Genomic DNA, 18,527 nt, shown 5'->3' with positions numbered 1-18,527 from the left:
GAGGAGAGGAGGAGAGGATGAGGAGGAGATGACGAAGAGGAGATGAAGAGGAGCAGTATCTGAAGGAGGAGCAGTACATATTCAGGCCTCCGGTTTGTTTCCGTTACCGCAGCAGCGTCACCGTGTTTCTATTTACCGACGTTTCGTCTTTGTTGCGGGATTTTTCCGCCTGTGCGGCTTCACGCGGACACCTGCGGTGCCTCCAGGTGATGTCGAGTCACCGCAGATTTCCGTCCGGACACCAGCTCAGCACGCACGAGCCATGTTCGACACATCCACGCCGCCCCGCCGCAACCCGCCGCAACCCGCCTCGTTCTCGCCTTTTTACCGGTCAAATCACGGAGATCAGTTTGAACCCAAACACTTACGACTGAACCCGGAACGGTCCCGCTTGGCCCGGTTCGGTCCTCGAGGAGAATCTGAGTCCGTCGTCTCTGCCGCACCTCAGTCACATCTCAGCCGGAGAGCAGCGGCAGCCTGTCGGCTAGCAACCGCTGCCGCGACGTCCCTGAAGCGGAGCGGAGCGGCGGGAGCGGCAGGTCGCCGTGCAAAGTGAATGGGACGCTGCGGCAAAGAGGCGGAAGGCGGCGAAGCGTCCGGATCCTCTCCGGCCTGTGATTGGTTGAGCTGCTGCGCAGCCTGTTCGGTGCATCCAGATCCTCGAATCTGATTGGCTGACGGACCAAAAGACCCGCAAACTCTGCCACCAAATGTCGCGAGGTGTCGTGAAGCTCCAGAACATCCCGTTACCGACAGACGGAGCCTGCGCGGTTTCAAACGAATAAAGTTCGTGTTTTTATAAATATATCTGTATTTTTAAAGTCACCTCGCTGTACTGAAGCGGTTTTTATCCTTCTCTACAGTATTACTGTGTGTTTTTATTTAAGAATAACGAAGATAAAAACGTTCACTCAGAGATGTTGAACTCCTTTGAAAAATCAATTATTTTTAGGTAATCTTGCCTCTCATATCTATTTTACATATGACTAATGGTCACATCAGCACAAATTTACAATCCTTATAGGCTTCTTGTTTATTCGGCATTAAAATAACCGACTACATGTTACAAATAATCAACCTTTTCTACTTGAGTCTCAGTGCTGCCTGAGCTTCCCGCCCTTCACCGCCTCGTACGCAGCCGATGGAAAAGGTCGATTTGAGCACTGAAGTTCGTTGCTGACGTTCTGGGTCCGAATGAGGTTGACTTTGTAGATTGGTGGTAACTTTCAGCTGCATCTCACGGTCTTCATGAGCGACAGGAAGCAGCTGCTGTCATCACGCCAGATTACCTTGTCACAACATATTAGATATATTATTAACTGAACCACAGGCAGCAGAGCTGTGTTGTTCTCTGACTGAGAGAAATGACTTTGCAGTTATTAGTTCCTTTGGGCCCAAAAAGAGACGTTATATAAATAAAATAAATTCTTTTTATCCACGAGAACAGTATGTAGAGCTCCATTACACAAAGATGAACACATATAAAGGTCTGAAGTATGTAAATATTTACTCGACACATTATTATTATTATAACCTTTATTTAACCATGCAAAAAAAAAAATTAAGAAAGAAATTAAAGAGATTAAAAATGTATATTTCAAGAGCATGTTTTTAATTTTTTAAATTTTATATACATATACTATTTTCATAAATATTCTCCACAATTCCTAAACAACACAAGGGTTAATCTGTTAATCAGTCACAACATCTACAGTTTTTTCCACAAAACATTAAAAGTATAATCATGAGATACTGGAGACATGTGAGAAGGGAGCATCCTGGTAATGTTTCTGAAGCTTGTATACAGGGGTTCAGACACTAAGCAAAGAGTATACTTGTATTTGAAGTACAAACAAACAAATTGTCTAGACGAATACAACAAATAAATAAAGTACATGCAATCTACAGTATTTCTAACCTCCATACAGAAAACCCTAAGAGCTAAACTACCCAGTGGTCCCAAGAAATTCAGTCTAGCTTTGGTTAAATATGTGAAATCCAATAGAAACATTTAGCAAATGGAAATAACAGAACAGTTTAAATGGATAATAAGAATACTAGTTTAGTCCCCGGCCTTTAGAGAATCAAGCTCCAACATGTTTTAGTGATAACTGCTGTTTTAAGCTCTTCTTGAGAGTTAAAAGAGAAAAATACATTTTATAGTCTCATCAGTTTCTTTATGATTTTAACCACTATAAGATGCTTTTTCCTCGTCTTCTATGTGAACAAGGTGGAGTGAATCTGAGTAAGAGTCTGTCGCTGAGCATGCAGATAAAGAAAAGCTGTGGCAGACAGGCTCAGGTCCATGAAACAGCAGGTAAAAGTCTGCAGTTTCACAGGGTAACCGGGGAAGCGCTGCACCAGACGGCGTCGCGGTCATTTAGGCGAGGCTCACATAAAGACTGGTATAAAGTTATGAGTGCTTTAAATGGAAAAGGAAAAGTTTCACCAACATATTTGGACATTTTGTCCGTCAGTTCATCAAAATTCAGCCTCATGAATGAAGTGGACTTCGGTCTACAGGTGGATAAAGCAGATTAACCGACCCGAGCAGCAGGAGCAGTGCAGCAGGCCTCCGTCTGACTATTTCACCTTTATATTTGAGTATTCACACAAATCCTCTCCCCCTGTAATGTTTCCTCTGTCATTCTTTCATGACTTGCGACTGTTTCTTCCACATCTATATATTTATTTTTCTATAATATGTCAACTGCATGTTTATGTCCACGTAGCTCCTCATCACCAAGTCAAACTGCTCGTGCATGGTGCGTAGTAAACTTTGCACTAAAGCTCTTTCTGCTTCCAAGATGTTTGTACGGAGAGTCTGAGGCCTGCAGAGACACAAAGAGCTGATGGGAGGTTCAGCGGCTTTGATTTTGCATTTGAACACGAGTTTCGTTTGTTCAACATGCAAAACAGGTTTTAAATCTAACAGGCTGGACAGAATTAAAGCAGCGTTGTGGAGAAACGTGATGTAACTGGAATCTGTTACAGACACTGATCATGATCACACCGGGGTTATATGTGGAATAATAATTCATTTTATTGCTTTGCATGTTTTTCACAGTAAAGTCTGCTGCTGTTCTTCTGATTGGTTCTGTTTAGAAAATGATTAACAGCTGAAAAAGTTTCATTAGAGATTTAGGAAACTAATAAAAAAGTAATTAAATGTAATAAGTTACGTTACTTTGATAAATTAATTGAAATATTTAAAGTACTTTTACATTTTAAATCTGTGTAACTTCCAAACCTGATTAGAAGCTGCTGTGGCTGTTAAATTAGTGTTTGTTCATTATTTTCTCATCAAACTGATAAAATTACTTAAACAAAGACAATAAAGTAACATGAGATGAGTTCTGACGCCTGTTCAGATTTCATGGTGATGTTCTCTCTCTTCACCAGCAGGCGGCGCCCTCTGCCTCCACGCCAGCCTCACAGCTGATCAGAGGATTTAATCAGCTCAGACTACCGTTTGCAATGCATGCTGGGAAGCTGTGCAGATAGTCACAGATCACCTGACCCTGGTCTGAGGGACCAACAGTTATCAGTGAGTTCCACAGATCATCGACCGGAGCTGAACTGTTGTTGTTGCCTCTTAGAGGAGATAACGTCTCTGCGGTCTCTGCTTTATATCCTGCGTCAGCGAGATTAAAGATTAGAGAGGAGGTATGGCAGGAAGTGATGTCACATGTTGGCCGAGCTTCAGTCAAGATTAAGAAAACGTGGGAACATTTCTACCTGTTGTTTTTATTTGTCCTGTTATGACGACCGCGTCCAGAAAAATACCTGCTTCATTTATTTGTAATTGTAGAAGAATCTCCACCAGGCTGCACCTGAAGAAACGTCTCCGCCGCACCACAACTAAAAGACGCGTCAAAAGAGGAAGTGAACGTGACCGAAAAACCCAGAACATGAAAACCCGCTCACCTGGAAACTCCTCTGGTTCCTGTTCAGGTGCAAAGACGGGAAGAAAGGAAACTTTCAAACCTTAAAGAGCAACAAACACCGACAGGAAGTCCAAAGTAAAAGCCTCCGTGTGTCAGCTCACCTGTCCAAACAGTCCACTGACTCTCAGCACTGCGTTGTCCCGATGACCCTGAAGTAAACACAACTGAGTCCACTGACCCTCAGCTCTGCGTTGTCCCGAAAACCCTGAAGTAAACACAGCTGAGTCCACTGACCCTCAGCGCTGTGTTGTCCCGATGACCCTGAAGTAAACACAGCTGAGTCCACTGACCCTCAGCGCTGTGTTGTCCCGATGACCCTGAAGTAAACACAGCTGAGTCCACTGACCCTCAGCGCTGTGTTGTCCCGATGACCCTGAAGTAAACACAGCTAAGTCCACTGACACTCAGCGGCGTGTTGTCCTGATGACCCTGAAGTAAACACAGCTGAGTCCACTGACACTCAGCGGCGTGTTGTCCCGATGACCCTGAAGTAAACACAGCTGTGAGCAGGTCGGGGTCAGAGGTCACAGAGCTGAACAGGGTGAACACGGGACTCATTATTGACGGTTTCTTCCTGTGAATCAGCTGCTGATCAGATTACTGATCGATCTGAAGAGCGTTGTGATGTCTGAGCGAGTCAGAGGCGCCTGAACTCAACACCAGACAGAAGTTCTTCTGTTTCAGTGTGAAGAAACACAGACAGACGTGCGAGTCGACTGTTTCCAAGTCTGGACCAGGGGCCCCGGACCTCTCAGGGCCCCGGACCTCTCAGGGCCCCGGACCTCTCAGGGCCCCGGACCTCTCAGGGCCCCTGACCTCTCAGGGCCCCGGACCTCTCAGGGCCCCTGACCTCTCAGGGCCCCTGACCTCTCAGGGCCCCGGACCTCTCAGGGCCCCTGGTAGGCCCCTTCAGTAATCAGTCCATGAGAGTAACTGAACGCATGATGTCATGTAGTGCAGTAAAAGTAACTCAGAGGGTTTTTTAAACTGGCGGCGCGTTCAGTGATGTCACAGTGATGTCACAGCTCTGCCTATCAGTGTCCTCCTGGTGGAGGGTGTGACCTCATGAGCCGCAGTAAACAGGAAGTTTATCAGAGTGTTATCTCTGTGTGAAGCCATTCAAACGTTCATTCCTCACATCCTGCCGCTCGCTCTTTAAAAGCTGCTCGATCTTTTGAACTCCTACAAACTGCTGATCGGGTTTCAGTCAGTTACACATTTTCCCCCTGAAGACTCTGCACTTCAGTTTCATCTGTTCACTAGTTGCTCTACGTATCATCAGGTTTTTAGGATAAAGAGCAGCAGCCGAGCCGTCAGCGGGACGCTGAGGGCTGATTTGTTCAAATGTTCTGAAGAATTTCTCGCACAAAGAAATTTGCACAGAAGGAAAACAAAGTTCAGCTCTAAGAAACTAAACAAGCAGCTGATTGTATTTTTATATTTATGAATTGTCAGCTGCCAGCTGAACCTCTTATTTCTCTCTTTGTATAAATAAAAACGTTTGTGTCTCCAGGCGGCAGGAGATGAAGTGTTTAATGCCCGCAGCCCCCCCGCTCAGACAGCGTTTGTTAGATTTACAACAAGAAAAACACGTTCATCAATCTGCGGAGTTAAATTGTGGAATAAACTAAATGAAAGAAATTATTTTCAAGAGGCTCTGTGGTAAAAGCAGGAGCGCTCCTTTGTTGCTGTTTGAATGAGCTTAGATAAATAAAGACGGGGACTTTGCTGCTCATCTGTTGTTTTTAAACATCGTTTTATTTGTTTTTACTTTCTCTTGCATGTTCGAAACAAAGATTTTGCATCGTCCCGCCGCTGATCGGATCCCTGACGACACCGTTCACCACCGAGTGACGCCCTTCCTGTTGACTTTAACCTTCTTTGGATGCAAACGATGGAACCAGATCATCGTCTTGTTGCTGCTGTTTACATTCAGCCTGGTGTCTGAATCCAGTCTGTTGTTTTAGTTTAAAAACACATTTCATTATCTTATCATCATCGTTCAGCCTCGTAAATCCCCCTGAACCGGTTCCTTCAGGTGAACTTCCTGTTGGATTCCGGCGAACAGCTGATGTTTACCGTGTGCGCGTCCAGCTGACAGCTGACGTGTCAGGTGGCTGAAACCAGTTTGAGCTTCAGGTCATGTTTCCAGGGGAATTCCACCTGTGCGTTCCAGGAAGCTCAAACATTTCTGAAATGAACCTGCTCTTCTTCTTCTTCTTCTGTCTCGTACTGCACGCACCGTCGTTAACTCTTCATTTACCCCTCTGATGCGGTCGATCAGCTCTCACTACCGTCCGTTGATCTCTTACTCGGTTTTTCCTCAAATGTCAGTCGCTTTGGATAAAAGTGTAAAGATGTAAACTGGTGTAGAAATGTGTTTGACCTTAGTGATGTCACAGACACGGCGATAATGTCAGCATGTTTTATTACTGTAGAGAAGAGAGTGCTGATGACATCACAGCGCTATATGACAGAAGCCCCGCCCCCCCAAACAAACTGTCACACAGCTTCATTAAAAAGCACCAATCACTGCTGACTGCGGAGTCACGTGACCCGTCTGCTACGAGGCTGCAGGATGCTTCGGCCCAAGGCATTTTGGGAAACAAAAGATTCTGTTTTTGCCCTGAACCAAGTCTCGCAGGTGGTCAGCCTGCGAGACTAGACTCAGGGCAAACTATGTTTTGAATGTTTTGTGTCTGTTAAACTTTCAGGAGGTTTTAAAGTGCGTCTCTATGGACTCGGCTATTGTGACTGCAGGAAGTGATGCGAGCAGCCTGCAGCCTGGACAGGAAGTAGATCTCTGTAGTTCAGCAGTTTCACAGGAAAAACAGAAGAAGAAAAGGTCATAATGCACCCGGAGAATCTGATCCATGAAGAAATAATAAAACCTGGCTCGTTAAAATAAAGACTACTTTATATTAGACTATTTATACATTAGCTCCGCCCACCCGACTCCATGGCCCCGCCCCTTCTCCTCCAGTCAGGATCAGCTGATGAAATGCATTCTGGGATATGTAGGTCTGCATGAATCAAGCTGCACCAAATCAAATAAATGAGTTCTAATCAGCAATCAATATTTCTACTAAACAAACGACTTAAAATAACGAATCAGGAGAGGATCTGATTGGTCGACTTTAAAATGCAAATCAAAGAGTCCTAAAGTTCGAGGTGACGTCAGAAAACCTTGTGAGTCAAGAGTGGAGACACGAGGTTTCCCCCCCACGCAGACGGCCGACTCGGCGTACCGATCGGTTCGTTCCTGGTCCTGATTGGAGGAGAGCGGCGGGTAGCGGCTCGGCGTGGTGATGTCACAGGAAGAAGGCGGCGATGGTTAGACTGTTGCGTTCGTGTGCGCTGATCAGCGATAATAAAGTGACTCACAGAAGAGAGGAGAAGAAGAAGAAGGAGCATCCATCATCATCGCCGTCACATCTGGAAGAAAAAAAAACAAACATTATTACTGTGCTCTGATTCGCTGTCGGAAATATTCATGTGAAGTCGAAACAACACGGGCTGCCGAGTCGCTGACACGTAGAAAGATGGCGGACGGCGATGGTTAAGGGGTCTGACCCCCCTAATTAAGGCTTGGACCCCCCAAAGGAGGCAACAACAACAGATGAGTTTACTTTCGTACCCGTCACCGTAAATATTACAGTATATTTCCCATATTCGGGCCTAAAATGGACCAGACGTTAGTTGAACGTCTGTCCGCATCACTCGCAGCAGCAGGTTGATGTCGGCAGTCTGGCTTCTCTTGTTAAAGTATATTATATTAGTATCGTATATCAGCATATTGTGTTTGTTTTTATCTCCCCCTGCCATGTCAGCTGTTCTCAGTGTATGCAGGTAACAGAGAACAGGTGGACACGCTGGATTGGTCCTGCAGAGCTGATTGGAGTCTCCTGATTGGTCACCTGGATGACAGCAGCCATCTTAAGCCGCACTGACAGGAACTCTTCTCTGTCTCGGCCGTTCCCAACCTGCCACACCTGTATGTTACATCCAGGACACCTGGGGACGTAACACTAGCAACAAATCATAACAAAAGGCTTCTCACGGCACTCTGACATCATTTACAGAGACCCAAGAATCCCCAAGTCCCCAAACTGCTTTGTTGAACGCACATTACGTTTCTTTCACAGTGAACACGCGTTTAGCTCCTCCCTCTCCCTCGCCACGCAGCCCCGCCCCTCTCTCAACGTCATTACTTTACAAGTCGCGACACGGTGGATATTTTTCTAGCGGACCAGTCAGATGTTACTCGTAAGCGACCGCGTCGGTTTTCTTTTGAAAGGCTCCATCATCAACATGCAGCGCCGCTGCTGCTGCGAACGGGTTCAGAAGACGAGTATAAAAGTTTCCTGTAATTCCACAGGCAGACGTTAAAATGGTCAAAGTTACTGGGCGCTCCCACAGCTTTCACAGCACCAGCAAGATTTGAGTGGTTTCAGGTAAAGGGACAGAAGCGGCCTATCAGGGCTGACCACCTGGGAACTGAGGTACGTTACGTGGGCTGACATTTGAATCATGTCTGAATTATACTGAGTTAGAAAAATAATGGTTAATGACTAAAACTAGACTCAAATACTTTGCTTTTGACCAAAATCCTAAAAAAATAATAATAGTATACTGAGGACTAAATATGACAAAAACAGGACGTCTGACTCACGACTGAGACTAAACGCTAGTTTGAGACGAGTCACATGTGAAAATGCACCTGTGGTGGATTTTGAGAAGCAAATCTCAAAGACGCGTTCAGACCCGTGCGTTCAGATCCTGACTTCCTGCATTTTACAGCCCGTCAAAGTGTCTCTGATCTGCCAGCAGCCGCTACGCCGCCCGAACGTCACCTCATGTGTTCCGTCAACAAAGCCTGAAGAAGAGAGTCCTTCTGGTTCCGGTCCTGGACCGTGGCGGATCAAACGCTCCAAAGTTTGGCTCAGCTCAACTAACAAACTGCAGCAGCTGCAGTAAGGAGGTTCGGTGCGAGGGAGGAAGCGTTTCCTTCAACACGGCGTGAATCTGACGTGTCGCGCTCAAAGCTGTCAGAGAGCAGCGCGAGGTCTTTATTAGCAGCGAGGGACGCACACGCTGCTGCTACGCTAACGTTAGCTGACGTTTTGCTACACGACCACACAAACTGAACCACCTCAGACCCGGTTCGGACCGAGCGGACTCACCTGCTCCGGAGCCCTGTGCAGCCATTTCTCTTTGTCTCCGCCCAGCTTCAGGCAGGAGAACAGGTCACAGACGGTGGGCAGCGCCAGACGCTCCTACACACAGGAAACAGGAAACAGTCAGAACCAACAGGGTCGAGGCCGGACGGCGGCTGTGAGCAACTTGTGTGCTGGTCTCTGCCGGACTCAGCTGGTCCCGTTACCTGAGCCTGACTCCTCTTCTTCAGCAGCCATTTGTCCTCCTCGGGTTCTGGGCCGGGCTGACCTCCTGACCCCGGAGCAGGAGGAGGCGTCTGTCCTGGAAACACCCAGAGTCCTGGATCCGGAGGGCACTGGAACAGAGACGAGGAGGAGGAGGAGGAAGGCTTGAAGCGGGAGCTGTGCTCCTCCCTGCTGGCCTTCTCCTCCTCCGGAGCCAACCAGCCGGAGAGGGAGGAGGTGAGAGTCTGCAGAGGAGCCCTGCAGGAGGAGGTGTTGGACGGGTGGAGCCAGGCCTCCAGGATGGCCTGAACCTGAGGGGGACCAGGAGAGTCAGCGTCCTGTCACTTCATGGATCACATCAACAAACCTGAGGTGACGGAAACAAACTCACCTTCTGCTCCTGCTCCCTGAGGCGCAGGGTGGGCGGGGCACTCTTAGTGGCGGGCGTGGCGTTCTTGTCGGCGGGCGTGGCGTTCTTGTCGGCGAGCGTGGCGTTCTTGTCGACCGGGACTCCGTTCTTGTCTCGCCCGTCCTGCCGGAGCAGCCAGAGGCTCAGCGCTTCCTTCCCACAGTTCTCCTCGCAGACGCAGTCGGCGTAGGTGAAGCAGACCTCGTTGGCCCGGCAGTTCTGCTGCACCGGAACCACCTGCTGCAGCCACGCCTCCAGGCCCGCCGGGGAGCCGGGGCTGGAGGCGTGGCTGGAGGCGGGGCTGGAGGTGGGCGGGGTCTTGAGGCACTTGAGCCGGCCCAGGTTCTCGATCTCCACGGCCTTGGTGGTCTGGCAGCAGGAGGAGCAGTCTGCGGGGGGGCGGCTCGACCCCGCCAGCCAATCACTGGTCGACCATCTGTCCTCAAACGGCTTCAACACCAGACGCCACCGCTCGGCGTCTGACATGGTCTCCATGGCAACAGTAGGCGGAGTGATGAGCCAGTCGCTCAGCTCCTCCTCCTCTTCCTCCTCCTCCTCCTCCTCCTCCGAGGAGACGGTGAACTCTGATTCGTCGATCTTCTCGATGGAGAAGGAGGAGCTGCAGCTGCTGCTGGTCCTGTCCCTTCTGACGGGGGTCTGGTCTGGGAGGAGCCACGCCTCCAGGTCCCTGAGCTGACCCCAGGCCTGCAGGAAGTCCACCGAGGCCAGGACCGGACAGGAAGTCTAACACAAACACACAGGAAGTCATGTGATCAACAGGAACAACATGGAGGGTTGAGACATGACAAGAACGCCGCTATTGTTTAAGGACTTAAGACTCTGGGTCCACTTCCTGTCCACGGGGTCCTGGACCAGTTAGAAGTGGACCCATATAGACCGGTCATCAACGGGTCTGGACTCACATAATCGTCTCTAAAGAGGCGTCCTCGGACTCGCCGTCTCACCTTGCTCTCCTTGTGTGGGATCAGCCAATCCTCAGGGTTCCCGCTGGGCTGGTAGCCAATAGGAGCGCTGCTTGCTGGACGGGCTCCCAGCAGCCAGTGGTCCAGAGCGGCGGCATCCATCTTCTGCAGGGACACGAGAGAGCGTGTGATCATGTGACACACAGAGCGCCTTCACTAAACATCCCCACAACACCTGATCAAACCTTGCCGCTCTGAGTTACCTGTCTCTTGGCAGCGATTGGACAACTCTGCACCTGATCTCTCAGGTGGGCGGGGCTCTGCGAGGACACGCCCTCCACGAGCTGCAAACAGGAAGTAGAGAAAACACCTGATCAGTATCCCGCCTTAAGGGGTGTGTGTCTGTGTGCGTGTCAGCGTGTGCGTCACCTGAGCAGTGATGCTGCCGAACGTGGTGATGGCGTGCCTCAGAGAGCGAGTGTCGGCGTGGAAACTCATGTCAGGTGTTTCCTCTGGTGTCAGGCTCAGAGAGGAGAACCTGCAAACACAGGAGGAAACAAACACACCCAGTTACAGCTACAGCAGACTCCGCCTCCTCCATCACGTCGGGATGCGTTCAGGGTGTTTAGTTTTTAATCGTTGTGTTCTGGGTTTAACCTTTTTAGAGGCAGAATAATTGACCTGATGATGAAGAGCCTCCTGTCTCACATTTAGACTTCCTGTTTCAGCTTCAACACGCCGCCGTCACCAACTCAACACATTTAAAGTCCGAGCTCGCTCCTCTGTAATAATGGTGAGTTCTGTACATGTGACTGGGGCTTCTGTAAAGAAGTCTGCGTCCCTCCTCGGGTCCAGAGACCAGACGAGGAGACTCCGTCCTGACTCAACACGTCGGAGACTCATTATAGGAACAGAAACAGTTGTTTACTGACGGCGCCGGCTCGGAGTCAGGAGGTCGAGTCTGAACGTGTTTCAGTCTAAAACTGTTTTCCTCCCCCAACAACTACCACAGAGGAGGAGGAGGAGGAGGAGGAGCGGCGACTTCAGTACAGACACCTAACTGAGCTGCAGTGTGTATGTGCGTTCTTGTACTTGCTACATAGTGAGGACCATGTGTTTAACCAACCGAGTGAGGACATCTTGGGCCGGTCCTCACAACGTCAAAGGGATGTTTGGAAGTTCAGACTTGGTTTTCAGGGTTAGGGTAGAATTTGGTTTAGGTCAGGCTCAGCATTGTAGTTGTGATGGTTAAGGTTAGGGTGAGGGTCCAGGGAATGCATTATGTCAACAGTGGTCCTCACAAAGATAGAAGAACAAGGATGTGTGTGTGTGTATTTACTTCTCCATGCAGCTGGTCAGCTGGTTGTTCAGGTCGTTGCTGTTGTTGGAGTTCTGCATCTGATGGACGATCACGTCAAACTGACCTCGGAGCTGAAACACACAGAGTGAACGTCACACACACAGTAAACATCACCACCCCCAGTCCTCCCAGTCCTCCCAGTCCACAGCAGTTACCCAGTGCAGTCTGTGCAGCTGCTGCTGCAGAGTTTCTGTCTTCAGTTGCTCCAGCAGCTCGATCTGACCCAGCAGCCAAACCTCTCTGCAGCGCAGCGCCTCCTGCTGACGGCTCACACTGCTCTGCAGCTCGCCACGCACCTGAGAGAGAGAGAGAGGTTGTTACATTCATGCCAATAAAGCTAATTTGAATTGAGAGGTGAGACAGAGAGAGAGAGACAGACAGACAGAGAGAGAGACAGAGAGAGAGAGACAGAGACAAACAGAGACAGAGAGAGACAGACAGAGAGAGAGACAGACAGAGAGAGAGACAGACAGAGAGAGAGAGACACAGACAGACAGACAGAGAGAGACAGACAGAGAGAGACAGAGACAGACAGAGAGAGACAGAGAGAGACAGAGAGAGACAGAGAGACAGACAGAGAGAGACAGAGACAGACAGACAGACAGAGAGAGACAGAGAGAGAGAGAGACAGACAGACAGAGAGAGAGAGAGAGAGACAGACAGAGAGACAGAGAGAGACAGACAGAGAGAGAGACAGACAGACAGACAGAGAGAGAGAGAGAGAGACAGACAGAGAGAGACAGAGAGAGACAGAGAGGGAGACAGAGAGACAGACAAAGACAGAGACATCTCTTCAAAATAAAAGCTCCCGGTCAGGAAACAAGGCAAAGACGTTGGTAACGTTTCTAGTTTTGTACTCTGACCACACACAGATCATTATTATATTTGGACTGAATATTCAGAACTTAATTTTCCTATAATCAACAGACACACAAACAGACAATGTGGCCTTTGTGCTAAAGATACGCTGTAATTTAATTCAAATAACACTCAGCTGTACCTGAGGCTGCACAGAGGAGCAGAACCCAGCAGAGTCCAGCAGAGTCCAGCAGAGTCCAGCAGAGCGGCGGAGACGGAGCTGGTCTCAGTCTGTCAGTGAAGTGAGCTCTGCTCTCTCTCCTCACTCTTTTATATGCTGACTCGTCCAGCTCCGCCTCCGCTCACAGGTAACGTGACCTGACCTGACCATGGCTAATTGAGCCTGGGTTACCACGGCGACCGCACCGAACAACGACAGGACTTAAGGTGTTTTTGGCGTCTCTCTCACACACACACGCTGAGTCAGCTGTGGTGAGGTCACACTGACGAACGCCACCGATTGGTTCACAGCTTCGCAGGTTTATAAAAGACCCTGATGACTGAAACAGCTTCAGCTCTGATAAAAGGGTTACTGATGACAGGAGCTGCGGTCAGCCGACCATTGTCTCCCGCCGGTTCTCATCGGCTGACTCAGACGCCACAGAGATCCTCGTGAACCCTCTGGACTCAGACCAGATCCTGTCCCGTCCTCGCTCTGCTGTTTTTAACTCCCCGGGTGTGTCAGACAAGAAGTACGAATACGGCTGGGCACTAAATCAGTTTATTATGGGATCGATATCATAAACGTTCTGCCTCAGATCTGGTTACTGTTTGTTCTGAGCAGAAAGAAAAGTTTAAAACCACAAAGACATTTTTGGCCCTACAGCTCTGCCGTACAGTAAACCAACCCACCCTGATCAGAACGTTTCTCTGCCGCAGAGTTCCTGTAAAGAGAAGAACTGATATCTTCAGCTAAAGGTCGATAGCAGCCTGCGTGTCGGCCTGCGAGCCCTGCACACAGACTGGCAGGCAGGCTGACGAGGAGGAGGGGGAGGAAGGCACTGACCTCTCTGGCGTTCTCCCTCAGCTGCTGCTCGGCCTTCATCACGGCGTTGATGGCGTCCTCCAGCTGCTCCTGGGCCAGACGGCACTGCTGGAACCCGCTCGCCGAGGCCTCCACCGACGGCATCCTGGACAGGAAACAAGAAGGGCACGGCGTCACAAAGCCAGACTGAAGCTGAAGCACAGAAACAGCAGCCTGACCCTGTCAGCTGAGCAGCCCAACGGAAAATACCAGATGTACCGTTTAATAAATGTGGTATTAGGGGTTTTACTGAACGATCAATAATCCTCTTATGAAGAACTTTCCCTTCAGTCTCACTTCTGCTGCTCTTTCATCAGTGCGATTCCTCGCAGATGTTGAAACTAACGCTCTCTTGTGGTTCCTCCACCGACGCCACTCTCTTTCCTGCACTTCTGCTTTCCTTTCTTCACCGTTTCCTCCCTCAGTGAAAGATCAGCTGAGTCAACAACGCTCAGCTAAACGCTCCTCAGCAAGTAAAACGTGATGTAAATAAGCCGTCTGACAGTCGTCCTGTGTTGATGTCTTATAACGTGATAGTTTGTTTTCTCTCTCTCCACCTCTCCTGTGAAACATCTTGGGTTGGGTAAAGAAACCAGGTACCAAAATGGAACCGGTTCCTGTACAGCTGCTTCCTCCTTCAGGTGGTCATCATTGTGTTGATAGAAGCTGGTTTGGAGCGTAAGAACCCTGACCATCAGGTCTTTAGTGTTAAAGTACTGTAGGGTTTATATATTATTACATCATCAACTTGTTGTGTTTTGTATTTATATTTAATTTAAAGACGTTTAAACATAAAAATCCACCGAGAGTCACATCACTTCTGTGTTTCTGTTTTTCTGTCCACCCTCCGCCTGACTCAGCTGACCACGGACCAGCCGTGCAGGCTGACCTCCTCCATTGTGCTCTGGGATTAAACCAGTCAGACCACCAAACTATTAATACACACAACACGTACAGAGTACACACACGGAGCAGTACTTTTACACAAAGTGGAGTACCTTTAGACTCTGGGGACACTTCCACACTACGGTGCAGTACTTTAAAAAGTGTAGTTTCAGAGGAGTGTGGAGTACTTTCAGGTACAGGGAAGTACTTTCACTTTACTTTATTCTGAAATGGTATCGTGGCCTCAGGGCGCGGCGCCGCTGCAGTATCAGCAGGAAACAGTCAGCAGGCGGCCGAGCGAGCCGCCGATAAGAACGTGTCATCTTTAGTTAAAGGGCTGAAAATATCAGAGCAGCGAAGCGTCGGTCCAGAACCAGAACGGTCCAGTTTAACATCATTAAGACTGAGAAACCAGAACCAGTACAAACCTGACAGCACGCAGTATTCTGTTCTAAATACTCTGGTATACTGTAGTATTTGAGGATTGTGTCCATTATTATTAGTAGTATTTATCATGACACTTCTGTAAATACTGCACGTCCACACTACTTTAGATGTGTATATTTTATACTTTTTAAAACAGATCCAGGTACTTTATCGTCTCTGAATATAAAGCTGTTGAACGTGGCAGCTTTAAAACCGTATCTAAACACTCTGCATTGTTTCCTGTCTGTACGTTTTGATGAGCGTGCAGGAGAGCGGCGATGCTCCCCGCTGGAAGCTGCTGACACATGCAGATTTCTAAAGGTGTCACACAAAGACGACCTCTGAGCGCTGAAGATAAACTGTAATCAAGGAGCCGTCTGTTAACTCTCCAGCTCCACGGGGAAAACAAAACAGAAATATTAAAACGGGTTAGACGGCAGCAAGTCAGCTGTCCGTACCTGCTCAGGACGACCAGTGAGCTGTCAGAGAAAAAGGCCCGTTATAAAGTCGACGTCTTGTTCTGTCCTGACAGAGTTTCAGTTTACTGACACACAAAACTTGAAGCGTAAAGAAACGATCCAACTGGCTGAAATATAATCAGGTCTGAACTGGGTCTAATGTTTCCTTCTGTTCGCCTTAATGTCAACGCTAAATACATTTACTCCAGCACTGAGGTACTTGTACTGTGCTCGAGTATTTTCCTAATTGTACCCTGCGCTGTATGAGCGTTAAATTCACAGATAAATTCATGACGCCGCTCCTGTGTACTGTGTGTGTACTGTGTGTGTACTGTGTGTGTACTGTGTGTAACAGAGAATGAACCTTTAAAACACATTTAAACTCCTCAAGATTCTGACCAGATAAAACTTTGATGCACATTTAACCACCTGACTGAATATAGTTAGAAAAATATCCCCATCCTCGCAGTATAATACACATGAGCACAATTTAGTATTATAACATCACCAGTTTCTTCTTTAACAAGTACTTTTACTGTAGATATTTAAAAAGTACGTGTTACTGTAACTTTTACTTAGGTTAGGACTTGACTGAAGGATTTCTACTGATAAAAAGGAGTATTTTTACACCATTGTAGTACTTCTGCGTGAGTCATGGATCCGAGTGAGGCCAATAATTAACTGTCTCGTTCCTTATTCAGCGTTCTGTCTCGCGCAGGGTTTCTATAATGACACAATCTGCATAATTATACTATATATATATATATATTAACTCCACCGATCAGCGAGTAACGCAGTCGGTAACTCCCGGTTTCATACCTCATGTCAAACAGAAAAAGCTCCAGAAACCTCCGAGTTGAGCCGCTTGCAGTGAGATCAGAGCTGGTTGGTTTGTTTTGTGTGTCGGAGCTCAGAGGAATGAGGAAACTGTTCCGTCCGCCATCACCGCCTGTCGGCCCGCACGTACTTCGCCCCCCCCTCCCTCCGCAGGGGGAGGGCCCCGCAGAGGGAGGGCCCCGCAGAAGACACGCGAGCTGCTCCTTAGTCTGGCATAAACACCAATATTACATCGATTATTGATTAAGAGTGAGGCGGCGGGGCCGGTGTCTACAGCTGATTACTCTGGTTTATATTAACCGAGCGTGAACGTGACAATCAGCTGTCTCACGTCAGCTCGCCAAACTCCACGCGGCAGACTGGCTGTTTATTTCTGTTCAGGTTTGTTCGACAGGACGCAAACCGGCAGAACAACTTAACACTATCTCAAAAGGTCTGCGGTTAAACTCGGTCAACAGATATTCCACCCAGCAGCATTTCATTTTAGTAAAACACCCAACTTTGATATAAGAAGCATTATCCAAGTAACGACTGCTTCGCTCGAGTTTTACTGGAAGGAGACAGTGAGAGTGGCAAAGGAAACACATCTAACAGATAACATCTTCTTACTGGTGACATTATAAGCACGCCGAATTAAAGAGTGGGTTCTATTAATGTGTAAAATAATTAAAAAACTAATGTTACACCAAGTGAAATCTTCCCGCAGAGTAAAAATTGTAAAATGACTGCAAAATTAGAGAGAGTTTGGCCCTAAAACAGGAGGACGTAAGTAACATTTAATATAAAACTTGAGGCCTACCAGGCTGATTAAGATGATTAATATCCCTCTAAAAGCCCGTCGTTAACATGTAAACACCCATCAGCTGAGAACACACATGCTTTGTAGCTGTTACGGTTAGCAGCTAGCCTTTCTGGCCAGCTAAGCTAACTAGCTAACGTTGTCGATGTTAAAAGAGCGGTTTTCTGTGACGCAGACGGACGAACTCACCTCGTGCCTTTGCTGTGGACTCTCGACTTCGATGACATTAATAATCCAAGTTAGCTCGGTGACACGTTACTCCGTTAAACTGCTCCGTCAAAAGCAAAAGCCGGTGTTTCCCACCGGCTGGTGCCCCCAATGTCACGACCACGTCAAGGGAAAAAAATGCGTGCAGGGGTGGAGAGGTCTCGCGAGAACCTAGACCAACATCCCGTTCCAGTCAGAGCGAGAGCGAGACTGCCCCCTGCTGGTGAGACTACGGCAACCGCAGCCCGTTTCTGACACAAGTAAATATTTATCGTTTTTTGATTGTTTTATAAAATATAAATATATTTATACTATTAATACAATAAAAATACGAATACAATTAATACACATTAATGTTATAAATGTGTAAATATGATCAATATATTTGTTTTATTAATACAATACAAAATATATTCAATGTTAATACAATAAATTGTTTTCATAAAATACAATGTTATAAATATTAATGCAATACAAAATATATATTGAAAAATTAATGCAAAATGTTAATACACTAAGTTATATGCATTATACTGTTATAAATGTTATTATATATAATTATTATATATTTAAATAATGAGTTAGCATAACACAAATATATTGAATAATGTGCAAATGAGTTCACAAGCATTGTTAGAATTAGAGCACAGAGGTGTGAATGTACTGCTTGGTGATTTTCAAAGACTGAAAGTTTGTATTTAAAGAACTTTTTTGGATCAGTAATCTCGCAGGCCTGCTCTCTGTTTTGTTAACAATAAAATCAGATCAATGTCAAAAAAGATGGGTTTTAAAAAGTACACGTTCCTAACAAAGGGAGCACTGAGATGAACAGCCAATGAAATTGGTATTGTAAATCTGAATGTATGTCCACCAATATGTCGTTGGGATATACCTGCATGGTTGATCCTAGAACCCATTGTTCACTTATATTTTATGCAAACAAGCAAAAGAAATATGTCAGAGGCCGCAGAGAAGGAGATAAACCGTCCGGATGTGTTAATTATGTTATGGGG

General features: G+C 47.4%; 2 protein-coding genes across 4 annotated transcripts in view; one reads left to right on the top strand and one right to left on the bottom strand.

Annotated features, from left to right (window-relative positions):
• LOC119911377 (G-protein coupled receptor 4-like) overlaps positions 1 to 18,527 on the top strand; it is a 286,949-nt gene that overhangs the window by 146,159 nt on the left and 122,263 nt on the right. The gene's annotated exons all lie outside the window — the stretch shown is intronic.
• LOC119911352 (nuclear receptor coactivator 4-like) lies at positions 6,359 to 17,654 on the bottom strand. 2 transcript variants are annotated; one of them, XM_038730218.1, is made up of 11 exons: positions 17,497 to 17,654; positions 13,885 to 14,008; positions 12,176 to 12,316; positions 12,000 to 12,091; positions 11,090 to 11,198; positions 10,924 to 11,004; positions 10,703 to 10,825; positions 9,720 to 10,481; positions 9,331 to 9,639; positions 9,131 to 9,223; positions 6,359 to 7,382 (listed from the first exon to the last, which is right to left on the bottom strand). In XM_038730218.1, the coding sequence occupies exons 1-11, from the start codon at positions 17,532 to 17,534 to the stop codon at positions 7,377 to 7,379; spliced, it is 1,878 nt and encodes a 625-aa protein (XP_038586146.1). In that variant the 5' UTR covers positions 17,535 to 17,654; the 3' UTR covers positions 6,359 to 7,376. The 2 variants fall into 2 exon arrangements, with proteins under 2 accessions (XP_038586146.1, XP_038586147.1); XM_038730219.1 differs by lacking the exon at positions 17,497 to 17,654 and adding an exon at positions 16,491 to 16,645.

Source organism: Micropterus salmoides, unplaced genomic scaffold, assembly GCF_014851395.1.
Source record: "Micropterus salmoides isolate LMB-PRFRI ecotype aquatic unplaced genomic scaffold, ASM1485139v1 Ms_hic_scaffold_2, whole genome shotgun sequence".
In the NCBI taxonomy this organism is placed as follows: Eukaryota; Metazoa; Chordata; class Actinopteri; order Centrarchiformes; family Centrarchidae; genus Micropterus; species Micropterus salmoides.
Note: the sequence above shows the minus strand (reverse complement) of the source record. Positions and strands in the feature narration are given on the sequence as shown.